Source organism: Eschrichtius robustus, chromosome 12, assembly GCF_028021215.1.
Source record: "Eschrichtius robustus isolate mEscRob2 chromosome 12, mEscRob2.pri, whole genome shotgun sequence".
NCBI lineage: Eukaryota > Metazoa > Chordata > Mammalia > Artiodactyla > Eschrichtiidae > Eschrichtius > Eschrichtius robustus.
The window spans coordinates 52,092,444-52,116,307 of NC_090835.1; the positions used below are offsets into that span (position 1 = coordinate 52,092,444).

Consider the following 23,864-nt stretch of genomic DNA (forward strand, 5'->3'; position numbering starts at 1 on the left):
ATTCACCTGTCGATGGACATTTAGGTTGTTTTCATTGTAGACTTTTTAATGATGGCCATTCTGACTGTTGTGACGTGGTACCTCATTGTAGTTTTGATCACTAATAATTAGTGATGTTGAGCATCTTTTCATGTGCCTCTTGGCCATCTGTATTGTATGTCTTCTTTAGAGAAATGTCTGTTTAGGTCTTCTGCCCATTTTTCGATTGGGTTGTTTTTTTTGTTTTTGTTGAGTTGTATGAGCTGTTTGTATATTTTGGAAATTAAGCCCTTGTTGGTTGCATCGTTTGCAATTATTTTCTCCCATTCCATATGTTGTCTTTTTCTGTGTGTGTGTGTGTTTTTTTTTTTTTTTAATGGTATCCTTTGCTGTGCCAAAGCTTGTAAGTTTGATTAGGTCCCATTTGTTTATTTTTGTTTTTATTTCTATTGCCTTGGGAGACTGACCTAAGAAAACATTGGTACGATTTATGTCAGAGAATGTTTTGCCTATGATCCCGGAGTAATTGTTTTAGTTAGATGCTTTTAGTAGAAATTGTAGGGTTGATTACTCTGTTACACCTATGTGTAGAGTATCAGTGATCATACTAGTGAAGAGACACAGCCATAGGAACTTCACCAGTGTAATCATTTTTGGCTTCTTAATTAGAATGAGACCAAATTGGAATTCAAGGAGGTTTGGAGTTGGTATCTGGCATTTATCTGATCTTTTGGTTGCTCTTCTTTTTGTAAGGTTGCTAAATTGTGTTTGGTCTTATTGGGTGGCATTTACCTTCAATCCTTAAGTATTAATTAACCATATATGTGAAGAATATATTCTATTTCCAAAGATAGTATAGGTGGTTTTTCTACCTGGGAAAGTAGGTTCATATTAAAGATAGTATGCTTAGCTTAGTAATGTGCATGATGTTGGAGAAAAAATTTGGTGTATGAGTTATTATAGTCAAATAATAGGAAAGCTAGTTACTAATATAATTTGGTTCTCTTTTGCTGGATAAACCAAGACCAAGCCTTGTTGTATTGCAGGAAGGCAGATGGAGTGAGAGAATTTAGTGTTAAAAAGATTGTGTCTACCCTAATCTAAACTTAGTTACAGAAGCATAAATTATCTTCAGCACTAGCAATCCTCACCCTGATTGCCAGCTGTTTCTCACTCCTCTCCTCTAAATAGGTGTTTTAAGTACCTTGTCCTTATTTTTCCAGCCGTTACCACTGTCCATTTCCATAGAAACCAGAAACAGCAAGAAGATGGAGAATTGTTAAAATTACTTGAATTAAGACTTGTGTGTTTTCATATCATTTACACTACATACTCATTTATGTATTCCAGACTATGTAGTTACAGCCCTATGAAGAAAAGTATAATGTGTACTAAAAATTTAAGATATTTATTATTTGGATATGGTTTATTTTGAAAGTACTGTCCTTGTATTTTGTGAGGTTATTTCTGTTACCTTCAAAATAGAAGATTTTTTTTGTTTCCTATTCTTTTAGCTCCCATTTCTTTTTCTTTTCATTATCTCTCCACAAACAGGGACGTTTGGGGTTAGTATCTGGCATTTATTTCTCTTGGAGAGAGTTTTCAGAAACCTTTCTGTTTTGGAGATCATAATCTGAATATTGCAAGTATAGTCAAATGTGAACGTTAAAGTGTATAATATACTTATTGGTGTGTAAAAATTGGTCATGATTATTTTGATGACAGTATTAAGCTGTCATTGAAAAATACTTTAATGGCTCTGTTAATAAGGGACGAGACTAGAAGAGGAAAGCCCATTTATCATGTTGGTAGGTCCCAGGGCCCAAGCCTCTTTTTCCCCTTGTCTTTATTCTCTTTCAGTGATTTAATCCAGCCCAAAAGCTTCAAATGATAACTATTTGCTGATGAGTCCTAAATATGTAGTTCTAGCCTTTATTTATCTCTATGTGCTCTAGATCTGGGAGCCTGTGGCCTCAACAACATTTCCATTTGGATGTCTAAGAGACATCTCAGGCTTAACAGGTCCAAAAGTTAAAGCCTGTTGTCTCTTCCTTTCCCTCAAAACTGTTCTTCCCCCAGTTTACCCATTTCAATCAGTGGCACCACCATCAGCTCAGGCTAGGAAATTTCCTGATTAGAATTAGTTAGCGTTGACCTCCCATTCTAACTAGTCATTTTTGCCTCTGAAATTCTAATATATGCCAAATTTGCTTATTTTTTTCCATCTCCACTGCTAAAACCCTACTCTAAGTCTCCTTTAGCTTTTACCTGCATCACTGCAATAGATTTCTGTTCCATGTTTGACCCCTGAAATCTATTTTCTACCCAGAAGTGAGAGTGGTCTTCTTAAAATGTAGACGGATTATGTCACAACAGTGAAGAAGACAGGACAGTTAAAGTTTTTTGCCTCGAGGAGCCTACATTCTAGTGAAAGAGATAGATCATAAACAAGTAAACGGGGGCTTCCCTGGTGGCGCAGTGGTTGAGAATCTGCCTGCCAATGCAGGGCACACGGGTTCGAGTCCTGGTCTGGGAAGATCCCACATGCCGCGGAGCGACTAGGCCCGTGAGCCACAATTGCTGAGCCTGCGCGTGTGGAGCCTGTTCTCCGCAACAAGAGAGGCCGCGATGGTGAGAGGCCCGCGCACCGCGATGAGGAGTGGCCCCCACTTGCCGCACTGGAGAAAGCCCTCGCACAGAAACGAAGACCCAACTCAGCCATAAATAAATTAATTAATTAATTAATTTAAAAAAAAAAAAACAAGTAAACAAATGGATATCCAGAGTGATTACAGTTGGTAATGGAAGAAATACAACTACTCTTTGTTTAATGAATTTAATGAAATTAACTTAAATTATTCCTTAAAATCCTTGCTGCTAAGTGAAAAGCCATTAAATGAAAAAGTTATTTCTTAATTTTTCCTAACTAACATTATGTTATGTTTCATCCCAACCCAAGATGCTTGAATAATTTTCACAGGTAGAAAAATACATCAATTGAGCACTGAAAACAAATTTTTATAACTAGCAATTTGAAGGCAAATAAATAGTTTACACCTAAAATAATGTAATGAAGTTTTATTCGACTCCTTTTTTATTTCTGCACAATTTTTCCCCACATAATTTTCAGTCCCTGTTGGCTCATGGTTATTGTGCACTCAAACTAAAACTTGAAAATAAAGTTATAGACCAGGAAAACATTTAGGACAAAATAAAGGCTCATCATGGAAAATTGTGGAAATAGTTCATGCACACAACAGATTGAAGAGCTATTAAAGATACTACCTCTTTTCTCTCTCACTTGGTGTACATATGCAAAGCAAATTATTGTGAGTTCACCCAAACATGGCATTCTATTCGGATTTGTTTCATCTGATATTCTGTGACTAGAAACTATTATGGTAAGTAAAAATTTTTAGTGTGTCTTTGCCTGAAACCATAATAATGAAATATCACACTTCTTTCATATATTCATTGAGGGTGTTTGGGGATGAAAAAATCATTTTACTAAATACAGACAAAAACAAACAAAAACCCAGAGGATTTGTTGTAAAGGTGGTATAACTTTTTAAGAGCCACTGCAGTTAAAAGTTATCATCTACACAGTCATTAAGTGAAGTAAATAGGGTATGGAGATGTGAAGTAACTCAGTGATGCCACTTTAGATAGAATAGTGGGGCAAGCGTCTCTCAGAGTTGTCATATTTGAATTGAGACTTGATAAAGGAAAATGAGCTAGTCATTGGATACATGGTAGGAAAAATGCTTTGGGCAGAGAAAATGTGACCATAAAGGCCGAGAGGTGGAAAAGGACTTAGTATATTTGAAGAAAGGAAGGAAGGCTAGGACTGACTGGAGCCTAGTGAGGCTAGGGCTCTGTTGGAAGGGAGACCGTGTATGAGAGAAATTGGAAAAGTAAGCAGGAACCATTATATGAGGGTCTTGTAGGCCTTGGGAAGAGTTTGGTAGACTTCTGGGAGTAGGAAGGGTTTTAGGTTGGAGAGGCATGTGGTAAGTGAGAGTGACATGGCCCAACACTATCTTACATACATTTATTGTTCGGAAAAATTGTCTGTTTCTTTATTTCCTCTTCCTTCTGCCTCTTCTCCCCTTATGCATGTCTTGATATATAACTTTACATCTCATGCTTTTGTCTCTGATTTCTTTCATGATTGCCATATCTACGCTTTTAAGTTTTGATTGAACTCTTTGACTTGATTTTCTAGAGCATTAGTTCAGCACACTCAAGAACACAAAGTAAATTCTATTATCAGAGATTTGAGCATGTCGTTTAATTTGGGAATAGTGAGAAATGCATGGCATTTTTTTTTTTTTTTGGTAGAGGGTTTTTCAAGCCTGACTTTAATTCTTGTATTATAGAGTAAGTTAGGCAGAATCCTTAAGTGCAGTGGAATTAGCTCTGCTATTAGAAGGAAACTGGATTTAAAATTAATCAAATCATGGCTGAAAGAAGGCAACACCAGCCCTGTAGGAAGGAAAACACTGAAAGTTGCAGGCCCCCCTGTGATTATGGCAGGGTCTGGTGTTTTCTAGACAGGCTCCTATGCTAACTGAGATATAAACACGGACGTGTTGGTGGCTGTGACTGCAAGTCTTTTTCTTTTTCACTGAAAAAACCATATGTAATTCTGATTTGTCAAGTGTGTGTAGGACCTAATGCAGTCTTGGCATGTAATCATTGTAAAATATTTCCCAGCTTCTCTCTTTAAAAACAATTGCTAGGAAAAGCATTGTTTTAGGAGGCTGGCAATAAACTAAACCACAGAAATTAGGCTTTGAAATTACCTTGATATTTGGCAAAAGAGGTAATGAGGTAACTTGCAGTCTAGTTTATAACATACCCTTTGGTGAAAAGCAAAGCAGCCCTTTTCTTAGGTTGATTTAAAAATGTATCTGTTTGTGACCATGAGCTCCAGGGCCTTCTTGGAGCTTGACAATGTGCTGATGGTTGTGCAGCTTGGATGGAGGGTGCTCCGTGTCCCTGCAGCTGCGCACTGGCCAGGTTCTGTCTCCTCCACCAGAAGCAAGCTTTGTTCCGTGTGGCCCTGCCGACTGCATACAGAGCAGCCTTTGATGGGCTGCCTTTGACGTGATTTGTTTACGGCAGCCAGAAATGCTTCCTGCATAATGAGAGCAGTTAATCATGGAAACTGGGCTCTTCCTGTTTGTGCACTTCTAGCAGTCTTCTGTTGTAAATATTAAAAGGTAACGGCAAACGGATGAAAACCTTTTTAAAAGGCACAAATCAGTTAATTCATCAGATCATGTGATTGCTACTGATTACATGGATATCTTTAGGGAAGCAGAAAATGATTGCTGAACACATGCCTTGTGTTTTGATGATTGCATTAAAAGTCCCCCAGTGGGATGGCATTTATTGGCTCCCAGAGCTTTTCTGACATTAAATTTCAGGCAGCCAGCACAAGGAGAAACACCGTAACGTATATCTAATCTCACATGTACAGTTAAAGAATAATCTTGATCAAGCTCTGCTAGGCTTTGCTAAATAGACGAGGGCTTTCAGCAAGACCCCAGACTTTTATTTTGAAGTGGAGTAGCAGCTGTTGGCTATTGCGGTGCAGAGCTGCAGCGGCCTGGGTCACACAGAGCTCCGGGTGTCTGCAGGGTGTCTGCAGGCTGCAGGCCGAGCCCAGTGGCGCAGGCACCGAGCTGCATTTATTTGCTGCGCTGTTTGACCTGTTGGTTTGAGAGAGCTCCCTGGACCATCTGAATGGCTATGGGAGATGGTGAGTAAGATTTATTTTTCTTTTTTTTGCTTGTGCTATACACTTCCTTTTAAAGTGACAGTCATCTGCTGTATAAGAAATATATTTCTCCCTAAAGAACGAAGGACACTTTGTGTGTGTATGTGTGTGTGTGTATACACACACACTCGTATGTTCATGTGTGCACGTGTGTGTGTACTTGTCATTTGGTATCTTTTTCTACTTGATATGTCTGTATGGGATCTGGCAAATATAAGATGACAGTTTATCTTGCAACCCAAGCAAACCCTCTGTCTTTGGTGGTGGATATAAAGGGATGTTGGAAGAAACATGGAATAATGTAAAAGCTTTGAAGAGAGAACATGGCCTTTGGAAGAATGACAGATTTGGCAGGAAGGTTTAGTTGCTAGCTTGATATCTTTCCTGTTGTATTTGACAACAAGTAGAATTCTGTGGTGATAAAGTATATAAAGAAGCAAAATGGCTTGCCATGGACACTTTCAATTGATATGCTTGTGATTTGTCAATGTCCCTAGTAAATAGTTCTCTAGAAAATATTTAGTCTTTTACAAATTCTATACAGGTATAATTTGATCAAAAATTGATTTTGCCAGTGTTTTATTGTGATAAGAATAATTTAAAAAACATATGTAGTGCTGTATAGTTTTCCAAAGCACTTGAGTATACTTATTGTACATTAATTCCTAAAGTACAAATAACTGTGAAGCGTACAGAGTATTTTGGTATTTCCATTTCACAGATTGGGAAACTAAGGCTTGTTGGGATTATAAGTCCCAGATCCAGGCACAAAGCAAACCAGAATCAAATCCGGAGCCTCAAATGTGCATTCAATATTGTCCTTCATGACACTTAATACTTGAGCATTTTTTTTCATTATTAAACATTTTGTTAAGATGCTTAGAGGTATAGTTTATAATTGCATCAACACCAGAGATGTGTACGAAGGGGAATTTGAGGTTACTTCAAACATGTTTTGTGTATTTTTCACTACGTTCTTTAGGAAGACTGGTCTGTATTTGGGAGTTCTAACTCTTAACAGTTTCAGCCTCCTTTTATGACTGTATAATGACTTCTCTCTAAGGAGTTTGTCCCCTTGGGACAATGAGGAATAGGGTGCAAACTTATCAAAAGGATGATATTGGTAAACAGTCATTCAAACTTTTATACACATGTTAATGGAAATATGATACTAAATCTGGTTTTGCGTATTGTTATAGTTTATCCCAAGAATTTACATAAATGTTTTATATGTCCTTATAGAAATAAATAACAATATAAACTTCTAATTTTTAAGGCAAAAGCCATCAAAATTAACAAATTAAGTTCTCATATACTTAATGGCATTGCCAAGTTTGTTTGTTTGATTGTTATTTCTAAACCTTAATTTACAAGCAACTCTAAATATTGCATTTGATTTGGGTCGTATCCAGATTTTATTTCTTTTTTAAGCATTATAAGTTCAATGGCTATCAATGTATATTTATTTAATTTTTCTTTTTTCAAGTAATACTGAATACATTCAGACTGTTTAGGAATGCGCTGATTTTTAAAAAATCAAAGTAACAACCTCATAAAGCTCAGAGGGTAACCTTCCTGCATAGTCTCTTCTTTAAAATGGAAATATATTTATTGGATTTTTATTGATAAAGTAATACATCTTTATTAAAAAATTAAACACCCAAACAGTAGTAACAGGTTATCTTGGGATTTATAGTTCTTAACAGTTTCATATATACTCCTCTGTATATTAGTCTCTCTCACGTAATACACATACATCATACTAGTATGATGTGAACACATATAACAAATGGATTATGTTATTCCTAACCTATTTTGTTTTTTATTCTTTAATACACAAATATCTTCTCTTTTTAAAAATTCAAACAATGCAGATAAAGCAAAAATCCTCTCAGAACCACCTACAAGCCCCAAGGCCAGGGATAAGCAGAGATGAACACTTTTATTAGTTTGGAGTTTGTCTTTTTATACCTTTTACTCTGCCTTAACATACATATTAAGTATCAAAATAAATTATTTTGTTTTTGACCATGTTTACATAAATGGCATCATTCTTAACATATTTTTGCCGTTTACTATGTCTACTCAATATCACATAGTGATCTTTTTTTATGCCATCATGTGTAACTGTTTTATTTGTTTGAACTGTTGCACAGTATTCCATAGTATGGATATATCATAACCATTTCTTTGTGGAATTTCAGGTTGCTTAATCACATATAACTTTTCTAAATGATTCTGAAATAAGCACCTTTGTACAAATCATGTGTGTGTGCACATATATATTTTTTAAAATAATTGGAAGTTGAATTTCTGGATGAAAGTTTTTATTCATTTCAAATTGTGTTAGCTATCTCTAATTTTCTCCAAAAGAGGCTTTACCACTTACTTTCCCACCAACAGTGCCTTCTATTCTTGCATTCTTTTGAGTTCTCATTATTATTAATCTTTTTAAAATTTGCCTATCAGATGGGTGAAAAATATCTCACCCTTTTAAAAAACATCTTTCTAATAAGGTTGATCATCTTCATACGTTTGGTTGTTTGTATTTTCTTTTTTGTGGATTGCTTTCTGGCATCTTTAGCCAACTTTCTGGTTTTGACTTTTTTGTTTACTTATAGTTGCTCTGTATGTCTGGCTATTAATCTGTTATCTATTAAATATATAAGCTTAACTTCAAGGCCATATGAAAGATTTTATTTATTAACAGTTTTATTTCTAGACAAACTCAGATTTGTGAAGCACTGTAATGACTATCAGTTGAAGAGTTGTCGGGGGTGGCTTTCAGGTGCCTTTCTGTTTAGTTGTCTTTATCCTCACCTAAGAATATAAAACCAGGCAGTCAGATGATTGTGAAGTAGCTCTGGGCAGTCAAACCAGATAGAGTTAAAAACCTGTAGGATTATTATGTGGCGCTGAGCCCTGAAATCTGCCTCAAAAGCTCACGAGAGGAATTTGGCCTTTTGTTGTTATGCTGCAGAGTGGCTGGAAAGAAATAAGGTTTTGTTGCAAATAGACTGTTTCTAAACTTTAAACATTTCAACACAATCTATTATTCCAAACACTGAATCTCTTAAAAAATCATACAAGCGATGATATAACCTTGGCGTTCTAGAGGTAAGCCTTTTGGGACCACTCCAAACTGACATATAACTACTGGTTTGGGGGATAGGGAACAATAGCAAGAAATTAATGTTGAATAGATCTCTATTCTTCGAAACCCTTGAATATTCTATGTGATATACTAGGATTGGATAATTTAAGTCACTGAAAGAAAGCAACCCTTTAACTTACTGGCCAAAAGGCCAAGCTTTTCTTCTAGGAGCAGTAAGGGAAAAAAAGGGTCTATGAGGAGAAAAAGTAAATTACAAGGGAGAAAAAAATGGGCATTAGAAGCAATAAAGGCAGATAAGTAGTGGGAACTAAGATTGAAAATCTTGATACAGACCCATTTACCCATCTGGGTGAAAAGTGTTGGACATCAGTAGCAAGTTATCCTCAAACATGATGTTGCTAATGAACCTGAATCTTCAAGAAAAGATTTACATCTTTTCTTTGTATACATGTAGAATGTATAGTAGATGTTCTTGACAGCTGTTATAACGAAGCTATAGCTGTCATGAAATTTTAACTACCTGAAGTGACTACATTTTGTAAAGGTTCTAAATAAGCCTTATTATGAGGCTCATTTATTGTTTAGTTTGATATTGTGGTTATCATGAAATATGTTGTTATTTACTTTTATTAATACCAAATAACGGTTTAAATTGTGTTTAGCTTTTTACTTCACTGAATTATTGAAGGTCTTAAATTTTTAAAGGCCCCTTTAAAGAGGAGGGTAAAGTCTTCAAATATTTTTTAACTAGTGAGTTAATATCTACCTAGAAATTTTAAGAGAGTTTATCAAATTTCTTGGCCTCTCTTAAACTTTGTATGGAATAAACTTTATTTTTAATAAATAAAATAGTTAACTATTTAAGATTAACTGTGCTGTTGAACACAGTATCTTCATGTGAATATTAAAATCTGGTGATTAGGGACTTCCCTGGTGGCGCAGTGGTTAAGAATCTGCCTGCCAATGCAGGGGACACGGGTTCGAGCCCTGGTCCGGGAAGATCGCACATGCCGCAGAGCAACTAAGCCCGTGTGCCACAACTACTGAGCCGGCGTGCCACAACTACTGAGCCGGCGTGCCACAACTACTGAAGCCCACGCGCCTAGAGCCCGTGCTCCACAGCAAGAGAAGCCACCGCGATGAGAAGCCCATGCACCACAACGAAGAGTAGCCCCAGCTCGCCACACTAAAGAAAGCCCGTGCGCAGCAACGAAGACCCAATGCAGCCAAATAAATAAATAAATTAATTAAATAAATTTATATTTTAAAAAATCTGGTGATTATTTTATTTTGAAGCACTTTGATTTTCAGTTTCTAATCACTTTACTGAAATTTTTCATTTTAGTTTAAATTGAAGACATTCTTAGTTTTTACTATTTGATTATTTTACTTCTGAAAGCTTGTGATTCTCTTTAGCCCTGGGAAATCTTTTTTTTTTTTTTTTTTTTTTTTTGGTAAGTTTCTCCCCTTCATTAGTTTTAGCCTATCCTTATGGAATTATTATTAGTCAGATATTGAACCTTCTAGGTTGATTCACTGTGTCTTTTATGTTTTGTATTCTCTCTTACATTTATGCTTTTCTCTTTTATTCTGTATTCTGGGAGATTTCCTTGACACTCTTATCCAGTTCTTCTATTAAATTTTAATTTTGGCAAACAAAAGTTTAAATGGTTCTAAAAACTGTCTTTTTCCTTTTCTGGTGGTTCCATTTTTACAGAATGCACGTGCACACCTGTGTGTAAAATATTGAGCTCCCTGAGTTGGGGGTGGGAAGCGCTTAATGATGAAATCATTCCATAGGTTTTCAGTTGTTCCTTACTAATCAGCTCTGTACTTGCTGGCTTAGAAACTGTCACTTCTGTCATTCTACAAGGTAGATCAGTTCTCTCTGCTGTTTCATTCTGCTTCTGAGAATTCTAAGTTGCAGCTTTGCTATGGTATTCTTCAAAAGCCTTCCATCCTTTTTATTTGCACCTTATATTTCTTGTTGCTATCTTTAGGTGCTGATTTCACATACTCTCTGCCTTGCTTCATTTTCTTTGCTCTTATGATTTTGCTTATCATTTTTTGGGGTTCCATTGCAGGGTTTTGGGCAAGAGAGTAAACGTGTTTAAATTACCATAAATTTTTAAGGAAAAATTTCAAACATACCCCGAAATAGAGAATATATTATGACAGACCTTCCTTACCACCGATTATCCAGCTTCAAGAAATTATCCATACATAGCCAATCTTTATTCATCTGTATCCCTACCAATCTGCCCCAGCCCTACTATCCTGCTGGACTGGGATGTGTTTGTGTGTACATACATACATGCATTCCTACTCATATATAAAATAAAGTAAAACATCTTTTTAAGAGACACTTACAGTACCATTTTCACATCTAAAAAAATTAACCCATAGTATCAAATGTTCAGTGTTCACATTTCCTCGATTGTTTCATAAATATCTTTTGACAGTGAATTAGGATTCAAACAAGGCTCACCATTGCAGTTAGTTGATATATCTCTTAAGCCTCTGTTCATCTCTTTCTTTTTTTCTCCACTTGCCATTTATTTGTTGAAGAGAAAAACATTTGAGAGTTGCCAGCATATATAGAAGATATTTAAAACTGTTGAGAATGGATGAAGCCATTTAGAAAGTGTGTTTGGAGAGAAGGAGGATGTTCAACATTTAGTGGTTGAGTAAAGGAGGAAGATACTGAGCTACAGGGACTTGTGAGGTCAGAGGAAAGCCAAGGAGAGTATCCTATTGTAAAAGCAGAGTGGAGAGTGGACAACTAAAATGTTTTTGAGTTTTCTGAGACACTTATGGTACAATAGCTTACAGGGATTATTGCTTCCTAGTCTCAGTTGCTAATTTAGCTATGACCATGGTCATTGCTGGATATGCAAGTATATAAAACAGTTTAGAAATCCAAAGCCCTTTTGCTCAATTGTTTTAATTAGAATAAGGAAGGATATAGCTTCAAGTGAAAAGCGGAACTTTGGTATAAGAAACTACTTAATATGAAAGAGTATATTTTTTGCATGAAAATCTGTGACATGGGTTCTTACTGAACTGGTTGGTTCACTGAAGAAAATACCAAATGAATTCTCTTTTTTTTTTTTTTTTTTCTTGAGAAATGGTTTAAAGTTTTGGCTTGCTCTTTTGTTTGCCATGTAAGATGGAGCAGTTTTTCATATTTTATATGAATTCAGAAGCAGAAATTTCAGGTTTTCAAATACATGTACCCATAAAAGTGAAGTGGAATGTTTAAATATATGGGTTTCATTTGAAGGGAAAAAGAAAAAAGGGAAGGGACTTGATTATGGTAATATGAATTTACTATTTTATGTCGGAAACCGTGAGGACCAGCTGTGTTTTGGAATTCAGAATATGTCAGATTTTAGAAAAGTACTATGGCCATACACCATACATTGTATAACAACTCCAGATGGGTCTGAGGCTATACCTTGTAATCAAACATATTAATATTTTTGCAGTTAAATGTATACAAATTCACAGTGAGTAAAATACACATAATAAATAGTCTCTTGTCAGTTCACATCATGTTTTGCTATAAACTGAGTTCAAATCAGTTCAGATTTTGCCACCAAATGAATTTAAAAAGACAAAACAAGTAAAGGTGGACTTTAAGAGCCTTTTGGCTATCAGGTATGCAGGTGTGGGATCGTGGGCCTGTAATACCTCAGTGTTTGCTGAGGACAGTTTCCAGGTGTTATATGAAGGGAACAAAAGGTAAAGCCTTATCCTACCTGGGCTTCCTTTTTCCCCCCTCCCTCAATTTTTGCCTGTCCCTCCCCCCCTTTTCTTATCCCCTTCCTCCTTTCTCCTACTCCATTTCTTCATCCTCTATTTCCATCTCTTCCTTCTCCTCCTTTATTTCTACCTCCTCTTTCCATCACCATCTCTTCTTCCCAATCTTCTCCTCCTCCGTCAACTCCTCCTTCTCCGTCTTCATCTCTTTCTCCTACTCTTAGGAGCTCCTCTCCTCCTTTTTCTCTCTTTTCCATCATACACATAACCACTGCAGCCTGCTCACTTTATTAGTTTATGTCCTCTAGTACTTGTTAATATGTTCATCCTTTTCAGTTTCTGCACCAAACCATAGTATTGTCATTTTGAAACATTGGAGTGAGAAGAGAGGTGTCAACATAATCACGATTTATAGGTTACTTTTTGTATTTGATCCTTTTTTTTTTTTTTTTTTTGGCCACGCCACGTGGCATGTGGGATCTTAGTTCCCTGACCAGGGATCAAACCTGCACCCCCTGCATTGGAAGTGTGGAGTCTTAACCGCTGGACCGCCAGGGAAGTCCCTTGATCTTTTTTTTGTTTATTCAATTAATATTGAAGCACCTACTATATGTATCCTAGGTGATTTTTTTTCTGATTTATCTTCTAGTTCGCTAATGATCCCTTGAGCTGTGTCTAAAATCTACTGTTAACGCCTGCCTACTGAATTTAAATTTCAGTTACTGTATTTTTAATTTTAGAAGTTCTGTTTTGGTTGTTTTAAAAAAAAATCTATGTCACTTTGAAAATAACTTTCTTATCCCTGAGTTATTTTCAAGCTTGCCTAGTAAAAGCTTCCAAGTACAGGTGTTTTATAGCCTGTGCTTAATAATTCTAAAATTTGAATTTGAAATTCTAGGACCTTGATAATTCTAGGATCTGTTCCTATTGTCTGTTTCTTTCTGTTTATTCTTGCTCATGGTGTCTTGTTTCCTGTCATGCCAAGTGATCTTTGGAAAATTATTTGTGCAAATAATGTGAGGCCAGAGAATTTCTCCAGGAAAAGTTTGCATTTGCTTTTGCTATTGCTTGGGAGTACTACCAGTGTGAGCCTACTGAGTTGTTTTTTTTAAAAACATCTTTATTGGAGTATAATTGCTTTACAATGGTGTGTTAGTTTCTGCTTTATAACAAAGTGAATCAGTTATACATATGTCCCCATATCTCTTCCCTCTTGCGTCTCCCTCCCTTCCACCCTCCCTATCCCACCCCTCTAGGTGGTCACAAAGTACCGAGCTGATCTCCCTGTGCTATGCGGCTGCTTCCCACCAACTATCTATTTTACGTTTGGTAGTGTATATAGGTCCATGCCACTCTCTCACTTTGTCCCAGCTTACCCTTCCCCCTCCCCGTATCCTCAAGTCCATTCTCTAGTAGGTCTGTGTCTGTATTCCCGTCTTGCCCCTAGGTTCTTCATGACCATTTTTTTTTTTTTTTTAGATTCCATATATATGTGTTAGCATATGGTACTTGTTTTCCTCTTTCTGACTTATTTCACTCTGTATGACAGACTCTAGGTCCATACACCTCACTACAGATAACTCAAATTTCGTTTCTTTTTATGGCAGAGTAATATTCCATTGTATATATGTGCCACATCTTCTTTATCCACTCATCTGTTGATGAACACTTAGGTTGCTTCCATGTCCTGGCTATTGTAAATAGAGCTGCAATGAACATTGTGGTACATGACTCTTTTTGAATTACGGTTTTCTCAGGGTATATGCCCAACAGTGGGATTGCTGGGTCGTATGGTAGTTCTATTTTTAGTTTTTTAAGGAACCTCCATTCTGTTCTTCATAGTGGCTGTATCAATATACACTCCCACCAACAGTGCAAGAGGGTTCCCTTTTCTTCACACCCTCTCCAGCATTTATTGTTTGTAGATATTTTGATGATGGCCATTCTGACTGGTGTGAGGTGATACCTCCTTGTAGTTTTGATTTGCATTTCTCTAATGATTAGTGATGTTGAGCATCTTTTCATGTGTTTTTTGGCAATCTGTATATCTTCTTTGGAGAAATGTCTATTTAGGTCTAGGTTTTTAAGAAGACTTTTGTAAATGTACATTTTATCCAGTGTTTATAGTTGTTTGTCTTTGGTGTTTCATTTCAAATAACCTAGTAACACTTTTACTGGAGACAGAGTGTCTCTGTACTATGAAAAATGCTGTTCTGAGTGCTGTTCTACGTGTTGGAGATATGGCAGTGTGCAAAATAGACCAAAGTTCTCACTCTAATAGATAATGCATTTCAGTGGGAGGAGGCAGGTAATAAAATAAGTAAAATATGTAAATGGTAAGTGCTAGAGAGAGAAATAAAGCAGGGAGGTAGGGATAGATCAGTAGCATCAGGATGGTGGAAAGTTTATAATCTTAGTATCCAAAGGGGACCTAATTGAGAAACTCATAGATGAACAAACACATGAAGGAGGTGAGTAAGCAGTGTGGCTATGGAGGGGAGGAGCATTCTTGGCAAACAGGTGCAGAGCCCCTGATATGAGTCACAGCAAGAAGACTGATGGGACTGGGTGGAGAGAAAGGTGGAGAGTGAATAGGAGATGAGGTTGGAGAGACCTACGTGGTATCTAAGGTCTCACAGATCTTGGAGTCCTGGTAGGCCTTTTTATGGCGTCATAGGAGGATTTTGAGCAGCAATGTGATGTAACTTTGTTCAACTCAGGACATTATGTTGAGAATAAACTCTAGGGGGGCAGAGGTGGGGAGCAGGAGGAAGCGTTAGCTATGACAGTTACCCCAGGATTGTTCTAGGTGCTGGTGTTACAGTATAAACAAGACAAAGTTCCTGCCGGCTTCCAGTCCACCTTCTGGTTCACTCAGAAGAAGCTGTTATTTCAGGAAGTGGTAGGTGCTCTGAAGAAATATGGGATTTGTTCTGATACTTTATAATTATTAAGAAAATCTTTTTAAGCCTGTAATATTTATAACCTATATATAAACTAAACTACAGAACATTTTAAATTTGGGGGCTTGTGATGATGAATTAGTTGTATGAATTCTTTTTTATTTTTTTTAAAATTTATATTTATTTTTGGCTGTGTTGGGTCTTCATTGCTGCGTGCAAGCTTCCTCTAGTTGGGACGCGTGGGGACTACTCTTTGTTGCAGTGCGCGGGCTTCTCATTGCGGTGGCTTCTCTTGTTGCGGAGCACGGGCTCTAGGCACGTGGGCTTCAGTAGTTGTGGCACATGGGCTCAGTAGTTGTGGCTCGCGGGCTTAGTAGCTCCGCGGCATGTGGGATCTTCCCAGACCAGGGCTCAAACCTGTGTCCCCTGCATTGGCAGGCGGATTCTTAACCATTGCTTCACCAAGGAAGCCCCTAGTTTTATGAATTCTTTTAGCTAGCTTATGGTCAAGAAAGGTGTAATCTTATGGGAAGTGGGTAAAAATTTATTTCTCTCTGTGTTTGTAGATTTGTCTATTTTTCCTTTTAGTTCTTCATTTTTTGCTTTATATATTTGAAGATGTGTTATGGGTGCGTAAAAATGTAGGGTTAATTTTTTTTCCTCCTATTGGATTGGGCTCCTAAATCATTATTAAAAAGTCTCTCTTTATCTCTAGTAATGCTTCTTCAAGGTGCTTTGTTTGAAATTAGTATAGCTATGCCAACTTTCTTTTGGTTGGTGTTTGCCATGGTCTGTCTGTCTCATCATTTTACTTTTTAAATTTTATGTGATCCTTATATGTAAAGTATATCTCATTTAAGCAACCTGTTTTTAAAAATTCAGTCTTGGTCTTTTACTTGGAATATTTAGTTCATTTACTTTTAAGGCAGTTACTGATGTATTTGATTTTATTTTTGCCACTTTATCTTTTATTTCTATTTTTATCCACTTGTTTTATCTTTTTGTCTCTTCCTGAATCTTTTTAATTAATCAAATCTTTTTTATTATTTATTTTTCTTCTAGTTGTTTATTTATGTATATATTTACTCTTATTTTAGTGGTTTGGCAAACTATTGCTTGCAGGCCAAATCCAGCTGCCCTTCTGTTTTTGTACATAAAATTTTATTGAAACACAGCCACACCCATTTGTTTACATGTCGTGGTATCATTGCTTTAACACTACAGTGGCATAATTGAGTAGTTGTGCAGAGAGACTACATATATGTATGATTTGCAAAGCCTAAAATATTTACTATATGGCCCTTTATAGAAAAAGTTTGTGTATTCCTGCCGTAGGGCTGTGGTTCTGAAACTTGAGCATGCGTCATAATCACTAGGAGGACTTGTTAATACACAGATTGCAGGGTCCCCATCTCCAGAGTTTCTGATTCAGTAGATCTGAGTTGGGGCCTAATAATTTGCATTTCTAACAAATTGCCAGATGATGATCTGGGACCACATTTTGAGTACCACTGCCCTAGAAGTTACAATATGCATCTTTGACTTTATACAACCTAAAATAAATTACTGTGTTTACTACTTCCATATTAATACTAAAAGCCTTAGAACCCTTTGACTTTGTTTGCTTACCTCTTAGGAACACTATTTTATAATAATCTCAGACTGGCCACAACTCATATGTCCATCAACAGTAGAATGGATATTAATAACTTGTGGCACATTCATGCACAATAAAACTATAAGCAATGAAAATGCATTTTCCAAATATTATATTGAGTGAAAAGTAGCTAGGTACTAGAGTACCTATTATATGATTCCTTTTATATAAAGATCAAAAATGGGCAAAACCGACTGTGGTGTTACAAGTCAAGACTAGTTAGCTTTGGTAGGAAATAGTGACTTTTGCGGGGGTCAGTGAGGGTGCTTACAGGATGCTGATAGTGATCTTGTTGGTCTGGAGACTGGTTACACTGGCATATTCCTTTTGTGAAAATTAATTGAGCTACGTACTTTAATCTGTATACTTTTCTCTGCCTTGTTTTGATAAAAAGGTAAAAATTAATTTCCTAAGAGTTTAAGAATGTTGAGTTAATTATTTTTAAGCAGTAGAGATATTTACTCATTTTAATTCTTGTGTGTGTGTGTGGGAACAGAGAACACCGTTTCCATGGGAACTTCTGGCTACTCAAGTTTTAGTACCTCTCTCTCTGTAGATTTGTGTATATACTCTGTCCCTCTTAGCTACATTTTTTTGTTTCAATACGGTAGTGGCAAATAAAAGCTTATTTGGGATTGTATTAGTGTTTTTAACAGAGCAGTCTCTATAGAGCATAGGTTTTAATTGATCCAAACTGGCTCCCCAATAGCATTATGCTAAAAAATATATATATATTTTTTAACTAGAAGATACTTTTTTCCTACAAGTTGTGCTATTTAAGAAAAACACTTGCTGAAATGGAATGTGGTTTATGGGTGTCTACTGAATAGTAAATTTAATGGGTATCTGTTTGATTCTTTTTTCCAATAAATAAAACAGTCTTAACACTTGTCTGGTATATTTTAAAATATATTCAATAGTTGGACTTGCAGTCCTTTGTAGGGATGATTTTATTCTGCTCGATTTGGGTGTTTGCATAGGTAAGGGATGCAGACTGAAAGGAAGAGATTCTGGCACGTTGATCTGAAGCCTGTGGTAAAGCTCCTTCTCTGCCTCGCCCATCTTGTTTGTCGTGGTTGGTTTGTGCAGGGTCCTAGAGAAAACCATCTTCTTGGACGAGTAAAATGCATACATCTTGTGATTTGGAGGGTGGGGTGGGGGTGGGTGGGTTCATTTTATATAAGGAGGTTATACTTGTGTGGTTATTCATAAATATTCCAAAAGGAGCTTTGTAGAATATTTTAGAATCATTTATGAGAACAAATTGTTCAGTTTGGTTTCTGTGGCCTAAATAAACAGCAAATTGTAAGATTACATAGTTAATTATGCCAGTAATGAGCACTGTGATACTCCGTATTTTTACTGATGCAATAATAAGCACTCCAGCAGACTGAATATTGCAGAAAACATTTTCTATTTGTATAAATTTTCATGTGAATTAAATAGGAGAAAACAAATGTAGGTTTATAAACCTTTAGTATTGAATGCCCTTGAAATTTTTATACAGACTAAGGATTGCAACTACATGGAGGATTTTTTAAAAGACATGGAGAATTTTTACCTTTCATCTGGCAGTAGCTGCCATAAGATGATGTCACCTTGTAGCTGATTGGCTGTTACAGCACCTAGGGCAGGGAAGAGAAAGAAAAATGCCGGCACAAACCTCAGTGGTGGTTCTGTGGTTGTTGCTGTCTGTTTTTGATAGAATCTTTGATTAGTATCAAATCTATTGTATTTGGCCATGTGAACTATTCAGAGCATCCTAGGGTGAGGAAAATTAAGAGCTTTCAGAGGAATGAGGCGACTGATTTGCAAACGGATCTGTGATTGTAAGTTGCAGAATCTGGGTATAAGGAATAAGGCAGGGTGTGCTGGAAGATGCAGTATGGGAGGAGCTGGCGGAAAATGCTTATATGAGTAGCAAAGAAACGAAAAATGCTTTTTACTATTCTTAGAGTTAATGTATTCGGTTTTATGTTTTGACTTAATATATATAGGTAGGAAATATAATATTGCAGACTGATTTTAAATTATACTGTGTTATTTTATATAGTGTTAGTCAATATATAAATGCTTATTCAAAGGAGCTTTATTTTATATTATATATCATAGAAATTAATGACTTTATATATAGCTTTATTTGATTTTGAGTCTTATGGAAAATTGAGCAAAGCTTAGTTCTCTTAAAATACATTTTTCTAATGATTTGTGCAGATAAAAGCTTTGATGATGAAGAATCAGTGGATGGAAATAGGCCATCATCAGCTGCTTCAGCCTTCAAGGTTCCTGCACCTAAAACATCCGGAAATCCTGTCAACAGTGCAAGGAAGCCTGGTTCAGCAGGTGGCCCTAAGGTTGGAGGTAATGTAAATCCATTTCAAATCTGATATGCATGCCTCATGCCCTTGATATGGCCACACATACTTAGAACTTTAGAGGAATATGTTTATTCATGACTGCAGCAGGATTGCAGGTCTGGAGAGTCTGTTGCAACACACAGAAGAAGTGCTGCCTTTTTGAAAATGTTTAAAATATTGTATTTTGATATTTCCTGTCAGAACATATGTGAGTTTGTGTTTTCTTGAGAGTATTTATTTTTCAGAAGCCATAAAAAGATATTTAAGGGAATTTTTTGGGTTTGGGTTTTGTTTTGTTTTTTGTTTTTGAGGAGAGAACAGGTTTTTCAGAATTTGGCTATTTTCAGATGCTTTAGTTGTTAAAGAAATATTGTTTTATGTAATGTTCTTATATATTCATCTAGGGCATGAGTCTTAAATACTCTAACATTGGAAAAATGTTTGAAGATACTGGGTATTGAATAGTTTGTCACAATAGGAAATGGGTGGTGGTCAAGTAAAATTGCCTCAAAAATATTTTCTGGATTAGATAATAATAAATAGGAAAAAATAGGTTTTATGCAGTTATACAGAACATAGTACATTCTTTGATCATTTTAAAACTATTTCTAGCATATTGTCTAATCTTTGAATTTTTAATGAGTATTTTTTCATATACTAATTAGAAAGTTGTGAGTCCTTTTCAGGTGCTAGTTTTGCCAGGTTTTTATGGTAAAATGAATCCTATAAGAAAAAGGGTAAATATTTAATACTAAAAAGACAATAGTTCCTTTCTTTCCCTTCTTTGTTAATAAATTTGTGTGTTAGTTATAATTTGGGAAAACAGATTTTTCCTTGTTTATGATAGCTGGTGGGAAAGTCATGGTCTTCAGGATTTTGTTTTTTCTGTCTGTAGTTCTTTTAGTAAAAGCAAAAAATGAAAGAAAAATAAACTATATTTTGACCAGGTTCTCTAAGTTGTGTTCTCTTGATCTTTTTATACAACCAAACGTTATTTTCTATGTCATGTGATATTCTAAATATAGGAAAACTATTATAAATATTTCATCTTAAATATCTTTAACTAATATGTCATGTAACCAGCAAGAAAGATGGTATGGTATAGGTATACACACGCACATATTTGCATGCATATAAATAAATAGATAAATAAAATACTGTTTAATAGAAATGTCATATTGATTTCTCTGGATATTTCGAGTAATTTATACTTTAGTATTTTAATTATTTTCTTTTTGTTTTGCAATTATAGGAGTGTATTCTCATTCAGATGTTAGTTATTATATTCTATTACATGATGTCTATTATGCATTCTTACTTATTTCTGGTAAAAAGTAAATGACATTCTTTGCTTTCTTACTTTTGTAACAAATGGCTACCTTCACTTACTACAAGGGGAATATTTTTTTCTTTATTTTGAGGTATAGGTTTCCAATCTATGATACTATGATAATTATTTTATGAAATTGTCTTATTTGACTTAAAATGGATTAATATTTGAAATTCATGGTGAAAATATTTAACATTTTTGTGAATCTGAGCCAGTAGTTTATAATTAGCTCTGATTTTCATGTTTTACTTTCTTTTCTTAGATGAAAATTGAAGATTGTAGTTTACCTACCAAAGGTCACTTAATTCTGATTTAATCAAATTGATAAAATCAGATTTCTTTTTAAAGAAACAGCAGACTTTCTTAATGCCATTCCCCCCTTCTCTGATTTGTAGTCCTACCAGATATGAGAATGTAGGTAGCTTTCATGATTGTAGTCATTAATCACTCATACAGATTATATTCTCCATCCTGGCAGTGGCCCTTTTGATAAAAATAAGGGAGAGACCTTCATTCTTTTTTCATTCTCCTCTTCCTCCACTTCTTCCTCCTCAGTCTTTTGGCAATTGCGTATTCATTCTGCAATTTTTAGTTTGTTTATTTCTTTTGTTTGTCATAGCTCATTTAGGTTCATTGCCCATTTTTGTAAGAAAAAAGCTATTAGAGGATACTGATATTGCTTCAGAAATTAATGTTATTCTTGGCTGTCAGCCCTTCTTTGAAAATTTAACTTTAGATCTTTTTGTTCTTGGCAGAAGCTTATTGATTTTTAAATTAGTTGTAAAATGTTTTCTTAGAGTTGTAGAATCTTTGAGTTAGAAGGGACATTGGGAGTCATATAGTTAAATTTACTATTCAAGTATAGCAATCCCTTTCAAAATATTCCTGATAGATGATTATTCAGCATCTGATTAAATATGTGCTCATGGATTAAAATTTGGGACAAAAACCATCTGCAGTACCACTACGTATAGACATAATCAACTGATAAATTATGATGTACTTTGTTCCAGTTATTTTTATAATAACTTTTCTAACTATTTTTACACATACAAATATTTTCTCAGGAGGAGGACAGAATTGGCACCCTTCCTTTTGTAGTTTTGTATACCTTTTGTCTCATTAATATTTTACCCTGATCATTTCCTCATTGTCTTAAATTATTAATTTAAAACTATTCATGGCTAGTGTTCATATCTAGGCTGCTTTCACGTTTTCTGCAGTTATAAACGGTGCCATCATTCTTTTAAGTATATATTTTATTAGCATATCTCCAATCATTTCCTTGGAATAAATTTTTAAAGTTTACTTAATCAAAAGTTACAGGGATTTCTTGTGTTCTTTCAGTTTGGCATAGTATCCTCCAGAAAAGTTATAAGCCATTTCAATTCTGGATAAGTTAATTATTTTTTTATATTGCATTAAAATCTGCCTCCTTGTAACTTAGGCAGGGAAGATGAATTATCTGTTAACATGATACTTTCAAATACTTGAAGGTTGTCCTGTCTCTCTTTATAACTATTGTGTTTTCTAGACTGTACAGTTTCTTTCTCATAACTTTACATGGAATAATGGTGATTTAGTCGAGGCATTTTATTTGCTACTCCTTGGTATATGATAAACAGGTATGATTAGTTCCTAATTAAAGGAGTATGGTAGGTGGAGGTATACAATAGTGGTATAAGCCACTCACAGTCCACTGAGTTTAACAAATTTCTTTTCAGAAGGATTACCAAAATAAAAGTAAAGTGAGCTTCTTCGGAATCCTGATTGAATCTACTCTGAAGTTTTGGAGTTTAATTTACTTCACTTCTCCCAGAGATATATGTCAAGATTAAAGAGATGTATGCTATTTTTAGCAAAGTATCCTAGCCAGTTAAAGCCAGTAGGACCTGTGTTTAATCTTTAGTGTGTGTTAGTCTTGTTTTGTTCTTTGCCTCGGTGTGCCAACCTTTTCTACTCATATTGTAATTGTGGGGCTTTTAAACCAAGGAGAATTAAAAAAGAAAAGGTTATGGGTTGCTCCCATAACCTTTTCCAAATATATCATGGCTATAAAAATCCATATTATGTGGATGTCAAAAGTGTTACCTTTGTGCTTTGCTAATTAGTATAAGGATAATTTGAATTCCCTTAAATAGACCATTTTCTGAATAACATTTGTGACTTCATAATAGGAATTTAGATAAACATATTTTCCCTCCTTTTGGCTTAATGGCTTCAATACAATTGCTGAATATACCTGATTATTTGTAATACTTACATCTCTATAGTATTTTAGGTAATAGTTTTTAAAAATTGGGGGATGTTTTTACTTATGTTCTCTCATTTAAACCTCAGAACTCTTGAGTTAGGTACTTTATCTCAGTTTTACTGATGAGCAAACTAAAGTTCAGAGAATTTAAGCAACTTGAACAGGTCATGCATCTAGTAAGTGGATGAGGCGCAAAAATCACGTTGCTATACTGCCACCAACACTAATCTCACTGGGTAAATAAGGACTCTTCTAGATCTTAAAGCTCTGAGGTTATAATCTACAGGAATGATCACTACTTTCAGGGTCCACAAATCAGTCATTTTAAACCTCAACTAGTACGATTCCCAGCAAAATAGAATATTTGGAAGTAAGCAAACTGGTAATTTTTTCACTATAAATGGAAATACTTTTTAGAGTTTTCTTTTTGAAATTGCCTTTTTAAAGCTTACTGAGTTATCATGTCCTTATTCCTGTACCAATTATTTTGGCTGCTATTCTTTTCTAAAAATAAAAATTGAATTAGATGATGATATAATTGTTTTTGTTTATCATTAGTACCAGATTCTGACATTAGTGATTTGTCACTGAGGCTTGTATGTAATCATTGAAACACATCATTAACCAAATCATCAATTGTCAAAGTTCTGTGGTTCTCTCTCACTTACCCATTCATTCAAGCAGACAGAGTGTTTTCTCTCTATTGTTTCCATCTAATATCA

At 35.3% G+C, this 23,864-nt stretch overlaps 1 protein-coding gene across 3 annotated transcripts in view; it reads left to right on the top strand.

Annotated features, from left to right (window-relative positions):
* CLASP2 (cytoplasmic linker associated protein 2) overlaps positions 1 to 23,864 on the top strand; it is a 170,054-nt gene that overhangs the window by 32,168 nt on the left and 114,022 nt on the right. For 2 of the 3 annotated variants that reach the window (XM_068558803.1, XM_068558804.1), the window contains exon 8: positions 19,416 to 19,562. In XM_068558803.1, the coding sequence (XP_068414904.1) occupies positions 19,416 to 19,562 (147 nt within the window). Of the gene's footprint in view, positions 1 to 5,610; positions 5,747 to 19,415; positions 19,563 to 23,864 lie in introns of those variants that run through there. The other variant, XM_068558805.1, reaches the window with a different exon arrangement.